We start from the raw sequence: 18,168 nt of genomic DNA, 5'->3' as shown, positions 1-18,168 counted from the left end.
TGGTGAGTGGGAGCTGTGCTCAAATGACACCAGTGAATACAGCAATGCAGGAGCATCTTTAGAGGAGGCTAGTTGTGTGCGGCCTATTGCTTTAGACCATATTTGCCTTCTCTCCCGGGACTGCCGGGAGCCACCTGAAAATTGAGTGCAGCTCCTGGTACCCCGCAAGACTAGGCAAGTGCCCCAGAATTGACGCTGGCACCCCGCGACCCCACCCCGGGCCCCTTCGCAAAGGGGGAGATCGGTAGTGCGATTATGCGATTCATGCTGAATCACATCATCGCAGCCCCACCCTCTGCCTTATAATGCCGGTAAAATCGGCATTATAAAGCGGGGGGCGGGGCCACAATGACTCGATTGTATCAGCACGCCCCCGCCTCGCCTAACTGAACCGCCCCTACCCTCCCTGCTGGACCAACCTGGAGGTTCCCTCCCGGAGGGGGCTGCAGAAATGTCGGTAAGTATGCTTCAGACACACCTCATGTGAAATAACCAAGGGCCTGATTCAGACCCACTCGCGAGCGGCTGTCCGCTCGCAAGTGGGTCGATGTTCTGGACTGAGCATGCGCACGACGGAGCGCGACGAGCGAAGGAAAGTCCTTCGCTCGTTGTGTCTGATCAAAGGGGGCGTGCTGTCGATGTTGATTGACAGCACGCCCCCTTTGGTAGGCGTGCCGGGGGCGTGCCTCCCTGACGGGGGCGTTCCCACAGGAACGCCTCCCGTCAGAAGCCGGCCCACTGACATCACTAGTGATGTCAGTGGGAGTGATTTTGGCTCTGATAGAGCCAAAATCAGTCCGGAGCTTGCGGTTGAAAACCTCAACCGCAGGCTCCGGCTCGCAGTTTCGATGGTCGCGATGGTCAAGACCATCGCGGCCATCAAACTGCACGCTCGTATAGCCTGTGGGTGGTCACCCACAGCTATACGAGCGTCCAGGAGGACGCTCCATTTTCATGGAGGCCGGCCCTCATTCAGAGCGTGCGCTCTGCTCAGAGCGTACGGCTCTGAATGAGGGCCCAAGTCTCCTGTATGGCATAGCCTCTTCCAATGCATATGGTAATAAGTTCATTATAAGGCTGTTTGGAGTAAGACAATTTAATGGGCCAAATTAGTTGTAGTTTCCTAATATTGATTGGTTAATTTTAAACAAATCAAGAATCAACTCTTGACTAATCCCCATTATTTTCTTAACATACAAACTGCTGCATTAGGATAATATCAAGTAAGTGTCCTACATTTTAATGGAGCGTACACACGGTCAGATTTGTCAGACTTGTCAGATTTGTCAGATGAACGATTAAACGATCTGAACGATTTTACCAAAGTTTTGAACGATTTGAACGATTGAACGATTTTTGACTACATTAAAATGAATGGAATCGTCCAAGTCTGACTGCAAACCCATCAGATGTCAGATATCGTTATCTGACAAACGGGAACGCGCATCGTTGATCGTCCATCGTTCAGGCATGTCAGATATGAACGATTTTCCATTAGATATGAACGACTGAACGATTTTTAAATCGTTATCGTTCATATCTGAAGGAAAAATCTGATCGTGTGTATGCACCATTAAGGTAAAAAAATTATGTGTTTTGTGTGGCAGCTTTTCCATTCCCAGTATAATGTACACTTGATGAAGCATTTGTCCAATGTTATGAGCACCAGTAATCAGAACATACCTCCTCACCTGTCAGTCCTGCCAGAATGTAATCTTAAACTGGGCATACACTATACAATTATCTGTCAGATATCTGTCCAATCTGGCTGGTTGGAATGAAAACCTGGTAATGTATGGGAGCAAGTGACAGTCATTTGCTCACAAACACTGGAAAATAGCCAAAAATGGTTGTTCAGACAAATTGGTTAAAACACACAAATTTGACCAATTTGAACATTTTTTTTGTCCTTTTTTTCAGTGTTTAAAACCATATGATAGACTGTCATTTGCTCCCATACATTACCAGGTTTTCATTCCATCCAGCCAGATTGGACAGATATCTGACAGATAATTGTATAGTGGATGCCCAGCTTTATACTAATGTCTTCACATGTTGGTTATTATACATTGATTTAAATGGTAACTACATTTGTTTAACACAAATGTTTTTAATACAAAATGCTTTGAAGGTGGATTATACATACTAGGATTCCTCTTAGTAACAGTAAACTACTGTTTTAATGTGCAGATATTTTCCTTGCTGTATGCTTTATATTGCACCCCCCAATACCCTTAATAGAAGTCCATAGCCCAAAATTCCACAGGTATTTAAAAGAAAAATACGGTGAGGTAACAAAGTAACTCAGACCTTTATCTGAGGCTGTGATGTGCATTAACCCTTCCATAATATCATCTGTAGTAGTATAATAAATGTTGACCTGTCTTTTTGTTTTGCTTTATTTCAGCGTCCCATATTACCTGATTATCTTCAAGGTAACACGCCATTAAGATACAGCATCTATTGTATGTTCTGTGTGTGACTTATGCTGGGTACACACTGGGCGATATATTGGCTGATCAATTGATCGGCCAATATATCGTGCCCCCGTCGGCCAGTGTGTACAGACGATATGTCGTTCACAGACATATCGCATTGGCTGTGCTGCACAGCCGATGGACAGATATGTCTGCAGACATATCTGTCCATCGGCCAGTGTGTACGGGCGATCGACACAGCGGCACCCGCGGGGAGGTGGGTGGGACACGGACCGACCCGCATGCATATGATGGTCATTCAGTGTGTATGAACGACTATCATCTGCAGATATATCGCTATAGTGTGTACCCACCTGTAAACTATTAGATTATCTGTCCAAGCTGGATGGTTGGAATGAAAATCTGGTAATGTATGGTAGAAAATGAAAATCAACCATTTGCTCCAAAACTGTTGTTTGGACAAGTTGGTTAGTTCTCAGGTTCCTAAACTGGGTGCCACAGGTTGTTGGTCCAGGACCAAATTAAATAATTTATGGTAAATGTGATTATTTCAAAGGCATAACACAACAAAGAAATCAGGCACTAATATAGGGCCTGATTCAGAGCCGTTCGCTATTTGCGGTCGTTCGTTCAAAAACAAGGGGTGGCTATTCAAATGATCAGTTCGCAAATTGCAGTCTGTTCACACCTCTAAGTCTGAATGAGCGAGCAAAACATACGCTCGTTTATTTGTTAAAAACGCCCCCTGGCCGCACGCACCATACGTCATGTCCGCTATTTATTAGATTAATCGAGTACATCGACCAGCGTATGAACTGCTCGCTATTCTTGTGGTTGGTTTTTGCTACCACAATCTTGCGAGCAGTTCTGGCTATAATATAACCCAGTGACGTGGTCAATGACGCTGCTGTATTAATTATGCACACCCATAAAACGCCCGTTTTGACCTTTAAGCACGCCTGCGTTCGGATCTCCACTCCCCATTTTCAAGCACCTTCCCCTGTTACCACCCACATACGCCTCATTCTGTCACTCAAAATAGCAGGCATTCGCTATATTGCGAGCACATGAATTTCGGCCGCACTGACTGGTTCGCGCATGCATATAACGATCCGTACGCATGCGCAGATGTGCGAACATCGCTCGGAACGAGCGTACTGCCGCTAGCGAGTGGCTCTGAATGAGGGCCATAGTCTCACTAGAAAATATAAAATATCAAATCTTAGCAGCAACACCTATAGAGCCTCTTAAAAAGTTTAGGAAGAAACCACTAGAATATCAGTGTCGCAACTCGCAGGTAGATAATGGATGCAACCCGTATTTTGGGGATTGGCGAGACCTATTTCTGAGGTGCGGAGGCTAATGTGCTGGCGGTGTTCACCAGGGTCCCTCGCAAGAAGGTATGGACTTGGCTGTGTCTGGCATACAGGTCGCGGCCCTCAGAATAGATTCCCCTATACAGGTGCTGGTGAACCCAGCGTAGTCAACAGGCCGGGTCAGAACCAAACAGACAAGATGGTACCAGGGAACAGATGTATGCAGGTCACTGAGGTTAGCCAAGGTCAGAACCAGATTACCAAACGCAGTACCAGGGATCAGAAGAACTAAGCCAAGGTCAGGAACAGATGGCAATTAAACACAGGAATGCTGGCTTAAGGTAATGGAGCCTATACTCTGGCACCTGTCTGCTACCAGAGACTCCCTCTTATAGGGAGAAGTTAAAATCTTGCGCCAAATGTGACTTCACATTTGGCGCGTCTGTACCTTCCCATGTTCCTGCAGGTCGGTGCGCGCACTCCTAGGGGAGCCGCGGCCGCCTGCACTCTGCAGCCGCACAGCGAGGGGACCCGGGAGCAGACACCTCAGCAGCGGATGCCGGGGCTTCCCGCCCGCTGCCCGCCGCCGACCAGGATTCCAGTGCTGGCGGACCCAGTAAGTAATAGCTGGTGTCCGATGCACTGTGACAATCAAACACAATGATGTTGCGCTAATTAGAATCAAATAATAGTTAAATTACCCATTTGTAAGGGACACTTTGGAATGGCAGAAACGATATAGGACGCTTTCCTTTTTTAATAATTTCATATAGCTAAAAAACAAAATTCATCAATAGACATAATACATAAATTCAATGAGAATTCAAACCTCTTTTATAATTGCAAAAGATGTTTGTATGCTCTGAGCATGTGTAAGTGTAAGTGACGTCAGCCAGAGGCTGATCAGCAAAGCCAGCCGGGGGGAGGAGAGAAGAGGGAGCTGGTAGGGGGAGCGAAGACAAGAAAAAGAAAAATGTCCGCACACACAATAAGTTATTAGTCCTCCTTCTACAATAATCAGTAATGACATATAGTATATACTGTATACACATAGAGGTGCACCCAGCAATAAGATCAGCAAGCACCAAAACAAAGTATTCCTATAAGGGGAACTCACAGATTGATTAACTGAAGCATTTCATGAAGTTTATTGCACTAATTCTCTAATGACCCTTATAACCAATTCAATTTAAAACATAGGGGTCTATTTACTAAGCAGTGCTAGGAGACAGAGTGAAAAGTGATAAGAAAGTGATAAGGTGCCAGCCAATCAGCTCCCAACTGTCATTTTTCAAACACAGCCTGTGAGATGACAGTTGGGAGCTGATTGGCTGGCACCTTATCACTTTTCACTCTGTCTCCTAACACTGCTTAGTAAATGGACCCCATAACCTTAGATATACAGAGCCATCCAGGGCAGCGGAGGAAAGCAGGAAGAGAACGTCTCTTCCCTGCTTTTCTCAGTTTGTGCAGGAAAGAAGACACATAATGCCATCTACAGATAAATACTAGAGATGTGCGCAGATCCCCGTGTTTTGTTTTGGTTCTAAAATCTAAATCATTGGCATGTTTTGGTTTTGCCAAATCCACCCTCAAGTGTTTTGGTTTTGGATCTGGATTTCTTTAAAAATTTATAAAAATAGCTAAATTCGTGTAATTTGGTACTGATTATGTTTCTATAGTATCGTTAACATCTGTAACATTATTTCAGATATGTTTTGACCAGTGTTGTTTTCACCAATATTGGACACAGGGGCGTCTTTAGAGAGGAGGGGGACCGTGTGCATTCCCCATCCGGGGCCCCCTCCTCTCTTCCCAGCGGCCAGCACTAGTGTGTACCCGGAGTCTACTGCACATGCACAAAACGCTGGAAAAATGGCAGCGGTGGCCATTTTTTTGGCTTTTTGAGCAGCGCTGACACCCGGCGCGGGACCTCAGAGAGGTAAGTTTTAAATAATATGGGTGCAGGGTGTGCGGTGTGGGCCCCCCCCTGGACCCGGAGGCCTGTGTGCACTGCCAGCACCCATTATAGATGATGGACAAAGGATGCAGCAAGCTGGCTGGCTAAATTAAGAGACAGAGCAGCAGCACAAATACACAGCAGTTTAAAAGAATATAGCACGTCTATGAAACATAGTGGCACTGCAGTGGCAGCCAGGATGGCGGTTTAATAAACTAAACAACCCTTTAGAATGTTTTGATTGATCAAGAACTAATACAGATGTGTCCTCCTACATCTAGCCTCAATACGCCATGCAGGATAACTTGCCTGGCGTGAGTCCCATTCTAATCTGCTAGCATCAGGCGTCTTTTCTTTTGCCTAAAATGCAATGCAATCCGACTAGGATGCACCGCAGATAGTGCTGACTAATTTCATATCTGTATATCTGTGTATACCTGAGTTTGTATATGAAGCACAACAGAACTGCGGAATTGCAACACTTTGTATACAGATTCAGAGACTCAGTCGCACATAGATATACACTGTTGCATGTCAAATTAAGCAACAGTCTGCTGGTGCGTCATAGTCGCATCACGTTGTGACTTAGGCGCATTTTTGACAAAAAAATACACAAAAAAGATGTCCAGAGCTAGCAGAGTCTCATGGGACCTGGCATGCCGAGAGGGGCTTTTTAATGCTACTGCAACAAAGATGTATAAGGAAACATTTGTAGCTTAAAAGTAATACAGTATCTTAGTAGAAAAAAATATAATCTATTATCAACACACTTCTCCAAACAGCAAATCACAGGCCTCAGCCCAATAGAAATTGATAATTGTAGAAAGTAGATATTGATAATGAAAACCGGCAAATCACAGGCCTCATGTTTGTACAGGTGATTTAAGCCAGAGTAAAAGACTAGTAGAAAAGATAATTAATGGCTTTAAAATAGAAGAAATGGTTAATCAGTAATCAGCCCAAGACCTCTGAGCCTGGGCTATCATTGGAAAAAAGGGGAGGAAAATGGTGAGGGGTTTCTCCAATTTCTCAATAACCAACACCTGGCTGATCCAGGGGGGGGGAGGGCTATGCTCCTATAATGTAGTATGGAAGCAGCGCTCTCAGTCAATCACCGCTTCCCCATTCATTTCTACAGATTGAACCTGTGCACAGAGCCAGTCCGCCAAGATTTTTTTTGCTTTGTCAAATGTCGGGATGCTACAGATGTGTCCTCACTTATCTTTGCTGCAGCCATGCCAAACAAACCTTCTTGGCACCGGCTCCGGGCATCTTTTTTTTCTTTTTTTCTTTTACAGAAAATGCGTCTAAGTTGTAGTGCGATGCTAGGATGCACCAGGAGACTGTGCTGATTTTTTTTGATATGTGACACTTGTATATCTGTGTGCGACTAAGTCTCTCAATCAGCATTGTGGCCGCAGCTTTTTTACATGCCAAGTTCCGTTTACAGACTCAGTTGCATACAGATATACAAGTGTCACACATCAAATTAATTAGCACAATCCCCAGTGCTAGCAGAGGTGCACGGGTCCTGCGGTTCATATAATGGTGCATGGTGTATTGAGGCAAGATGAGCAAGGCCTACTCTGTACATGAAACAGCTTGTGCTGGTTATTGGAAAATATTGGGAACCCATAGCCATTTTTTCTCCTTATTTTTTAGTACCACACCAGCCTCAGAGGTCCCGGGCTGGTTACTGATTTGACCCCACGCATTTTTTTTTAAATAATTTAAATGAACCATTATTTATTTTTTAATTACATAACAAAGCCTGCACAGATCAGTATGATCTGTGCAGTGCTTTCAGCCCACCCACAAAGGCAGAGCTGCTTCATAGAGGAATTGGAAGTAGAAGGAATATGACAGAGATGGACTTATATGAAATCCAAAACAAAAGATTCGACATTTCTGGGAAAATTAAGTTTTGCCTCATTTTGAGAACCAAATTGCCGGAGAAGAACAAAGCCATACCTTGGTTCAACACAGTATCCCAAAATTTGGTTCTGTCGGATTTCGCGATATCCGAACCACTGATCACCAATATATACTATTCCTGCACAGCTCCCATTTTATCCAATTGAGGGGGGAGGGCTGCAGGAATGTGCAGGAGAAGTGAAAAGACAGGGAAATCAGTGATTTCTCGCACATTTCGTGTAACTAAATATTGAGGAAGCAAAAGTACTGTATGGCTTTCTTCAACTACAATGCTGGATAAAAGCCATATTTTTGTTTATTAAAGAGACCCCTAAATCAGAGCCAAATAGCTTTACTTCTTCAGTAGGCCCCTTAGTTTATACAGTTTTATTGTCAGAGGTGGACTGGTATCGGGGCTGCCGGCTGACTGTGTGGGTGGTTAAGACAGTCATTCACTTACTGACCTGGTATCAATGGCCACAGCCTATGTGGTTGCATCATTCACTGTGGAAACAAGACTGTTATGGTGAATGAGGTGGCTGCATAGGCCAATAACACAATGTCCGGGCAAGCTCCCAATGGAGGGATCCTCCTACCATTAGCTGGATCCGCCTCCCCAAAACAGAAGAAGACAGATAAAGAAGAGAGATTACATTTATTCTTAATTGATAATGAAATAACGAAGGAATAGCCCACACCTGTCCATGAAATAGCTTTTGATTTGATAGTCCCATTACTTTTGGCCCCTTAAAAAGTGGGAGGCACATATAGAAACCGTTGTAATTCCTACACCGTTCACTTGATTTGGATGTAATTACCCTCAAATTAATCTGAAAGTCTGCAGTTAAAGCACATCATGTTTGTTTCATTTCAAAGCCATTGTGGTGGTGAATAGAGGCCAAAATATGAAAATTCTGTCAATGTCCCAATATTTATGCACCTGACTGTATATATAGCCTATATTATATAATATGTTGGGTGTTTTTACCTAAGATTAAACTCGTCGGCCCCTGAGTTGTATATCTAAAAACTACTATTTTAACAGTGGACCACAGCTTATGGGCCAGTATGGTGTACTTGCCCCCAAGCCTAAAATTGGCTATCCAGCCCATGTTTATTATTGAATCAGTGCTTATTTGTAGTGGTACTCAGGGCTATGCAGTACCAGGACCTTTTGTTTTTGGTCTTATTTTTAATCCTTACAACTACTGTAGTTCCAGAAACAGGGAGAAATAATCTTAGAAATGAATAAAATAAGTATCTACACACTTATCCAGTGTGCAGAAGCTACCATAAATATTGTATCAACTTGTAGCTTGTTTCTGAGTACTGGCACTTTTTTTTTTTATTTAATAGAAAACAACACTAGTTGTTGTAATACAGATTCCAAAATGCTAAATCTGCTGCAAATAAAAATAATAATTACTTGTATAGCACCTTTACTCCCAATAAAAAGGTCCGTGCCATAACATGAATAATTGTGCTGCTGGGGTGGGCCCATGATGATACGATTTGCAGAGGTTGTCCTACTGTACCAGGATTACAGGTGAACATCCCAATAATTAGGAGTATCCCTGACATTCCTATCCACTTCCAGTAGTCAAGTTTTAGTAAATATATACAGTTGGAAACTTTTTATCTCTGTTCGCAAAGTCACTGAAATAGATGTTTTACTAAATTGTTTAAATAAGTCCAATTGCCTTGCAAGATAGACTTACATATATATATATATATATATATATATATATATACTTTGTAGCAGTTATTTTACTAGTTAAGTCCAAATGCCGCTTTTAATTTATATATTTTTCCTTTTAGACATTGACTTAACGGATTATCTGTTTCCCTTCACTGAACAAATGGAATTAACCACTGTTTTGATGTGTATACGAAAAATGCATATGAATGAGACAACCATTGGAGATGTTATGCATGATAACGAGACATTGGGCGCAAAAGAACAAAGATACCAACTGCTGAAGTGTTGGTATGAGAGTCATGGAAAAGCAGGAGCATTTAAAAGTCTTATTACAACTCTGCAAAGTAATAATAATATTAATTGTGCAGATAAACTAATACAATTAGTAAAGAGACAGAACTTAGAATAATAATATTTCTTGTTATTAAGAGTTTAATAACTTCTGAATTATTGTTCCTTAACTCAAATCCTGTTCTCTATGCTTTTGCTAGCTGCACTGAATACACAGTGGAGCTTATTTATTAACATGGTGCAATGTGAATGATGTCATCTCATTCTAAAATGTTCTTATTGGTTGGCATAGGATACAGCAGGGTCAGATTAAGCCTTTGAGGGACTCGGGGCACTTTAGACAGAGAAGCCTGCCCTCACTCCTCAGGCCCTCCTGCTCTTGTCAGCAACTCTCCCACTCATCATCCAGCCTGCACTGACTTATTGTAAAGACCACCCCTACTTGTCATCTGGCCCACCCCCACTCATTATCTGACCCTTAGAAAATGCACGGGACTGCGAAGTGCAGTAATGTGCTCCGGCTGAGAAGGGGGGTTCTTGGATTCCTCATAATCCAGCTCTGGGTTACAGCAGTTTGTGCACCTTACACCATGTTACTAAATAAGTGCCATGTGTCCGTGTTTTGGAACTACATGCCCCAATTAGTCCATTTAAAAAAAAAAAAAAAAACATTTTGAGACCTTTCTCTCCTCTGTGAGCTCCTGTAGCCATGATTATGCATTTCGCTGGATTCCCTGCTCTTCTGAGAGTCTGAGAGAACTCTCCAAAATTCACGAGTGTCTTCAACATTTCGGGGAAGCGGGCAAGTATGATCTGGAGTAAACACAGCTGTGAGGCAAAGGTCTAAGTGATTGAATTACAGTCTCCTAAATAATAGTAGTACAGATAGCTATGAATAGTAATGAAAACACAAGTATAACAGGCATTGCTGTGCTTTGCAAATCTCTTTACCACTATTTCAGCCATTATCAAAGTGCTGCAGGATGTGTAAATTGTAATTTGTACCAAATTTGTACCAAGGAAATGCATTTATTTTATTATTATAGTGGACAATATTTTATTTTTGCTATTTATTATACTGTGCCTCTGTACAGCTCCTCCCATATTCTACTCTTCACATGTGCAGATGACGTTCCATCCACCATTCCTGCTTTTGTCCCTGTAATACCCTCGGATCTTGATTAAAAAGTACATGTTTGGTCCTCAGGACAATTAGATGAACACCATTAATTAAAAATAATAAGTTTCTGGTACTACTCCAAGTATGTGAAAATAATAGTAGGAACAATTATGAAAGTGTGGGGTTTATTTACTAAGCCTTGATGGAGATAATGTGAACGGAGATAAAGTACCAGACAATCAGCTCCTAACTGCCATGTCACAGGCTGTGTTTGAAAAATTACAGTTAGGAGCTAGTTGGTTGATACTTTATCGTCATTCACTTTATCTCCATCCAAGGCTTAGTAAATAGACCCCTATATATTTTACTATTTGTATCACCTTTATCCTGTCTAATGGATAAGAAATAAAAGATTTCTTCAAACTATACAAAAAAAAAAAAAAAGGATCAAAAGCCCCATACATACCCCCTCCAACAAGTCCCATAAAAATACAATTTTAGGTAGGTATTAAAAAAAAACAAGAACAAAAAAAACAATTCCTGATAACTCTGATGCAGCATAAAATCATCAAAATGGGTATGACCAGTAAGGTATAAGTCACATATTTTCTTAAAGGGGTAAAAGGAATAGAACAACTGTCAAGACTTTTAGCAGCCTATCAAATAAAAGTTGTGGCTTTCTGGGAAATTGGCGTGATTTTGGCAGTTTGTGGCCCAGCCAAGGTGGATTGGACGCATAGCAGAATTTGTCTTCATATTCCATTCAGGGATATTGGAAGGTGTGATTGCATGCTGGATGAATTTAGTTTAGTATAAGCAATTCAATTTCTTCAGTTATATTATTCAGCTCAGGAATGTAGCTTTCAATATAAAAAAATATAAATTAATTTTCTTGCTCTGTAAGGAATTGATGCAGAGTAAATGCAGTGCAGTGTTTCTTGCATAAAATCGTTGTATGCATGCCCAGAAAACAGACACCCACATATACAGTGCCTTGCAAAAGTATTCACCCCCCTTTGCATTTTTCATGTTTTGTTGCCTCACAACCTGGAATTAAAATGGATTGTTTGAAGGTGTGCATCACTTCATTCACAGAACATGACTACAACTGTGAAGTTGTGTTTTTCTTTATATTGTGAATCAAACAACATTTAGGACAACATAACAGAAAACTTCAGCATGCATAACTATTCACCCCCCTAAAGTCAGTACTTTGTTGAGCCACCTTTTGCGGCAATTACAGCTGCAAGTCACTTTGGATAAGTCTCTATGAGCTTGCCACATCTTGCCCTTGGGATTTTTGCCCATCCCTCAAGGCAAAACTACTCCAGCTCCTTCATGTTGGATGGTTTCCGCTTGTGAACAGCAATCTTCAAGTCTGACCACAGATTCTCAATTGGATTGAGATCTGGGCTTTGACTAGGCCATTCCAACACATTTACTTGTTTCCCCTTAAACCACTCGAGTGCTGCTTTAGCAGTATGCTTCGGGTCATTGTCCTGCTGGAAGGTGAACCTCCATTCCAGTCTCAAATCACAGGCAGACTGAAACAGGTTTTGCTCAAGAATATCCCTGTATTTAGCACCATCCATCTTTCCCTCGACTCAAATCAGTTTCCCAGTCCCTGCTACTGCTGAAAAACATCCCCACAGCATGATGCTGCCACCACCATGTCTCACTGTGGGGATGGTGTTCTTGGGGTGATGGGATGTGTTGGGTTTGCACCAGACATAGCGTTTTTCTTGGCGCCAAAAAGTTACATTTTAGTCTCATCGACCAGAGCACCTTCCTCCATACATTTGGGGAGTCGCCCACATGCCTTTTGGCAAACTCAAATCGTGTCTTATTTTTATTACTAAGTAATGGCTTTTTTCTGGCCACTCTTCCATAAAGCCCAGCTCTATGGAGTGTACGGCTTATTGTGGTCACATGCACAGATACACCAGTCTCTGCTGTGGAACTCTAAAGCTCCTTCAGGGTTACCTTTGGTCTCTGTGCTGCCACTCTGATTAATGCCCTCCTTGCCCGGTCTGTGAGTTTTGGTGGGCGGCCCTCTCTTGGCAGGTTTGTTGTAGTACCATGTTCTTTCCATTTGATGATGATGGATTTGGTGGTGCTCCGGGGGATCATCAGAGATTTGGATATATTTTATAACCCAACCCAGAATTGTACTTCTCACCAACTTTGTCCCTGACTTGTTTGGAGAGCTCCTTGGTCTTCATGGTGTGATGCCTCTTGCTTAGTGGTGTTGCAGCCTCTGGGGCCTTTCAGAAAAGGTGTGTTTATACTGACAGATCATGTGACACTTCGATTTCACACAGGTGGACTTCATTTCACTAATTATGTGACTTCTGAAGGTAATTGGTTGCACCAGAACTTTTGAGGGGCTTCACAGCAAAGGGGGTGATTACATATGCACATGCCAAGTTACAGAATTTTATTTATAAAGATTATTTTTTTATATATATTTTTCTCATTTCACTTCACCAAATTAGACTATTTTGTGCAGATCCATCACATAAAATTCAAATTAAAAAAATAAATAAATTACAGGATGTAATGTAACAAAAAATGCAAAAAGCCAAGGGGGTGAATACTTTTGCAAGGCACTTTAGGCCTATGCAAACATGACCCTGGCACTTACACCAGCCTGCTCCGAAAGAGACAGGATAGGGAAGGGGCATTGCAGATTGGCACAGAGACAAATATACACATAAATAAGCCGCATTACTTGTCAGTGTTTATGTGGAGATGTATTAATGATGTTGATGATGGGTGTAGCACCAGCAAACTGCTTGTGATTGGCTGATTACGAAGGCACACTGATGTAGAATAGGGGTTTTCTGCGTCGTTAGAGCTTACATTATGCTTTTGTATAGTTTAGCAATTTGCCTTTTTTTCCATACACGAGAAGGAGAGTTGATTCTTAAGATGATTGAGGCCTCATAGTGAATATATATTTCACAAGCAAAAAAAAAAAACTATTATAAACACGGCAGTAAGTCTGTGACGTTTGCCTTACATAAACCGAGAGCGTTTACTGCCGATGTTATTTTAGGTATATTATCCAGCTCAGTCCTTTATTTTTCAATATATTAAGGCTAGATAAAGAGTTTTTGTATGGCCTGATTCTGAGTCAGATGGACCTTTGTTCACGGGAAGAAATTGCGAGCTTATGCGCAGATGCTAATTTACATTCTTTTGCTTATGTCCGTACTATTCTGAGTCAGACAAAACTTGGCTGTTTCTGTCTTTACGTGAAATCGGGTGTTTTAGGGCAGGAACTGGGTGGTGACATGTAACCCCCTTGACTGAGTCTCATGGGAGTGCTAAGGACGCGTAGCTAAAGCTCTGTGCGATTCTGAGGCGTGGCTCTCTTGCACCTAGCACTGGGCTGTGCAAGTGCAGATACTAATGACGGCAGTTGGTGTAAAATCAGTGGGCAGCACGGACCCTATGCATTTAGCCCTATGGATTCTCACGTTAGCATAAGGTAGTGCAGTACATCAGGGTTCTGCGGCTGCCCGAAACTACAGTCACTTTGCATGCGACTCAGTCATCCCCTGCTTGCTCAGTAATATACTGATGCAGAGAGAGCACTATGCCATTTTGTGTAATTTGTCTTGCATGAAAATGGCTGTACACAGGATGGACTAGAGTAGGCGTGGTATAATGTCGGCTGAGTATACTAAGGGCATGTATGTGCATTTGCCGACAGGTGTTGAACACCACAGTAATGCATATACACCTGAGAGAGCCATACTTTTTTGCTGTGTGGTCAGCGGTAGGTGTAATCTTACTGATGATGATGACAGTTGCCAATGCTAGTGAACCACTTGTGATTGGCTGATTGCAATTGCACCGCTGAAGGTGATAGGTGCTTTCTTTGTTTCATGGATATAGATGATGCATTTTGTATTCTAACAATTTTTTTTTTGTATTATTTCTTACATTTTGTGCCTAATATAAATACGAATTTCATTAACAAAATCAATGGTTAAGTGTATGTGACGTACAGTATGCCTGGCATAAACAGGGTGCATATCAGTGCGGAACCGTGTTTGGCTCAGCATATGGTCGGAAGTACACTATTTTTTGTGTGTAATGTATTTTAGCATAACTTTGCAACCAACTCCGCATCAGCCTCTAAATGTCGATAATTTCCATGAAATACATGTACATCTACCTCCTATGCTTTGGTATTGCCCCTTATGTATTATATGGATGATGGAGATACTATTGCTAATAAAATACCTTATCTTGTACTGTATTGTATTTACTTGAAGGGCCTGTGGAGCTGGAGTTGTGCCACTACAGCATCTTTGGACAGGATACTCAAACAATTTCAATTCTGGTCACTTGCTTGGTTAGGCATCCCCCGGGGAGGTTAGGGTTAGGCTGCAGGGAGGGGGGGGGTTAGGGATAGGCACCATCAGGGGAGGTTGGAGCTAGCCACCCTCCCGGGGAGGGTTAGGCTTAGGGTGCAGAAAGGGAGGGTTAGGGTTAGGCACCACCGTGGGGAGGTTAGGGATAGGCATTCCCCAGGGAGGTTAGGGTTAGGCACCACAAAGTGAGGGGAGGAATAAGGTACTTACCTGCCCCTGTCTGGATGTTTACTCATTAGGCTTCATCAGCTGCCGGTATTTCATACCCATTCCGTGTGTACAACTGGTACATTTTAAACAAACCGTAACATGAGCCAAACATTTTTGCTGCATTTCCAAGTGGATTTTTACGTAATCCATTGTCTGTAAACGTGACCATGATGTAAGTATGTTAATTTGAAATTTGCTATGTAAATAAAAAATATATATTTCTAACAGTTCCTGTTGTTTACAGAGCAGTTTTAAGGTGTGTTTGACCCTTTTATTTGATAAATACTGTAACATGCATGTTGTTCTGTCCCAACTTTTTAAATGGGTGGCAACAAAATGGTCAATGAGATTGTCAAACTGTTCACAGAGTATATCAGGAGATTAAGGTGCTGATCCTGTTGGAGGCAGTCACCTGTCATCCAACAGCACATGGTAATGAAACAGTGTATCTTCCAAACTGAAGTGAGTAGACTGTGGTGGGCAAGGTACCTTTTTTGTTTTTCAGAAAAAGGAAGTTTTGACAATATACAACAATATTGCAAGTAAAAGAGAAGGCAGGTGATTCCATTTAAGCAAAGTATGAACGCACCATGATGAGGTAGAATCAACTGTGAACATGTATGTAAAGTATCTAAAAGGAACAGAAACAAAAATATAGAATGAGAAAGAAGAAACTTAAAAAAAGAAGGAGGGGGGGAGGTTGTTGTACAAGGGAGTGTGGAATACAATGCAGGTATATAGCTAAGAGAAGGAGGTGAATGGATCAATTAGAGAAATGTTGAGATCCACTGCCAAGACACCCAATATAATACTTAGGACTGAGGAACCAGAGCTTTATAAGTTGGGGAGATCTTGAAATAAATGCAGCTAAACCAGGTTGCTATAAACTCAGTATGCTTGTTGGGTGCGGAGATAAAAATATTGTCCTTGGCCATATAAAAATCAATACACTGGCTCCAGTCCCTGATTGAAAGAACCACTGCAACAGAACCACTGCCCTGGCAGCATTATTAAAGTGTTTAAGCAACATTTTTTTTATATAGCTAGAAATAGGGACATCAGAGTAGAACAATATCCAAAAGTCAGGACTTGAGGGAAAAGAATAAACCAGAACTTCTGAGTCTATAACTGTCAGCCAGAATAGAATTATGCGGGGGCAGTCCCACCATATTTAAATCAGTGTACCAATATCTTTATGGACACCTCCAGCAGAGGGGACACAGTGGGAAAGAATTTATGTAAGACAGGAGGACAGTGGTACTACCAGGTCAATACTTTGTATTGAGTCTCCAAAACCTCCATGATTGAGGAACAAACATTAATGTCTTGGGAAACTTCCAACAATGAACCTGTATACCTCTGACCATGAGTTCTGTATCCCACACCTCAGTGAAATGAGGGGCTGTAGAGAATAAGCTTCTCAGTAAGATTTTATAGATACTGGAAATTGTGTGAGACCTCATGGATTCAAAAGGTGTGAGTTCTCTAGCCAAAGTAGGAAGCCCTCCTTTACTAAAGTGCAGGTTTTTAGAAGTGATGTTGCCCATAGCAACCAATCAGATTCTAGCTATTATTTTCTAGAATGAGCTAGGTAAATGATAAGTACAGTCTGATTGGTTGCTATGGACAACAACTTCACTTCCAAAAACCCAAATCTTAGTAAATATTCCCCATGTAGTGAATCTTGAGAAAAACCCAATAATCTTTTGTAGTGAGAGAGGTGCAAGCACAAAGCTATGAGAGGGATTTAAGCATACCACCAGAAACTAAATGACCAATTCTACATATTCCAACCGTGCTAAATACAGGAGACAAATGATGTAGGGGCCCCCTGTATTAGGCACAACCAGCACCAGGCTATTCAGAACCAGTCCTGGTTGCCAAAATACAGGGGACAAATGACACAGGGGTCCCCTGTATGCAGCGCAACCAGCACTGGGCTCTGATCTGGTCCTGGTTCTGGAAATACAGGGGAAAAATGCGTAAGGTTCCCCTGTAATTTCCAGAACCAGCACCCAACTTTTTTTAGCAGGGGGGTAATACAACAGCCAGGGGAACCCTTTCACCGAATCCACCAACCAAAGCATTACCCTTGACCGCTAGTCAACCCAGGCCAGGGATCCCTTGGGAGCTGGTGACACCCCCAATTAAGGGGTCCGCCTCTCCAGGGCACATTGTGATGCACATTGACTCTAATCATCAGTAATTATCATTATATATGATTCTTTGTATTCATGTCAGTTTTGTCTGTATTTTTTGTTTATGCAAGCTTCTCATAGTAGGTACTTGAAATTATTTTTGGTTGTATGTACATATCGTTTTTGAGTTCTTTAGTAAACCTATGTTTCTTATTATAACAGCCTCATCCATCTAAATTTTCACACTATATTGTAGTACTATTCATTGCTTCGCATTACAATACATTAAGGGGTTTACAGAGCGTGTTTTTACCTTTTTACTTTGTATCTATATAGGAAGTTAGATACTCCTTCCCAACAAACGCAGCTCCCCCGTACAATAGGCTACAGCTCAGTGCGCAATTGTACTTTTACCTTTATTAAAACTTACATGCACACACACATACACACTCACACTCACTATCTCACATACTCACCTATGTATCCCTGTAGTCCATTGCGTCCTCTTCTCCAGTAGTACTCCATAGGGTACCTGTAAAAAAAAATCCATACTCACCTGCTCCTATGCGTAGATCGTGTCCTCTTCATTCCATGTAGGCATCCCCAGGCTTAGGAAAAAAAAAACAAAGTTACTCAGAGCCACAGACATTAGTCCTGTCCTCCAAGGACAGTACTACCCAAATGATGGCTCAGCGGT

The 18,168-nt window shown here is 42.1% G+C and overlaps 1 protein-coding gene across 1 annotated transcript in view; it reads left to right on the top strand.

Moving 5' to 3' along the window:
* FAS (Fas cell surface death receptor) overlaps window positions 1-15,563 on the top strand; it is a 61,437-nt gene extending 45,874 nt beyond the window's left edge. Inside the window, exons 10-11 of the mRNA XM_088444332.1 lie at window positions 2,408-2,435; window positions 9,447-15,563. Coding sequence (XP_088300458.1) covers window positions 2,408-2,435; window positions 9,447-9,736 — 318 coding nt within the window. The 3' untranslated portion in view covers window positions 9,737-15,563. The remainder of the gene's footprint in view (window positions 1-2,407; window positions 2,436-9,446) is intronic.
* Window positions 15,564-18,168: the final 2,605 nt, after the last annotated feature.

This window comes from Taudactylus pleione, unplaced genomic scaffold (genome assembly GCF_031769625.1).
Source record: "Taudactylus pleione unplaced genomic scaffold, aTauple2 ptg000354l, whole genome shotgun sequence".
Lineage (NCBI taxonomy): Eukaryota > Metazoa > Chordata > Amphibia > Anura > Myobatrachidae > Taudactylus > Taudactylus pleione.
This window is presented reverse-complemented; position numbering and strand designations above follow the sequence as displayed.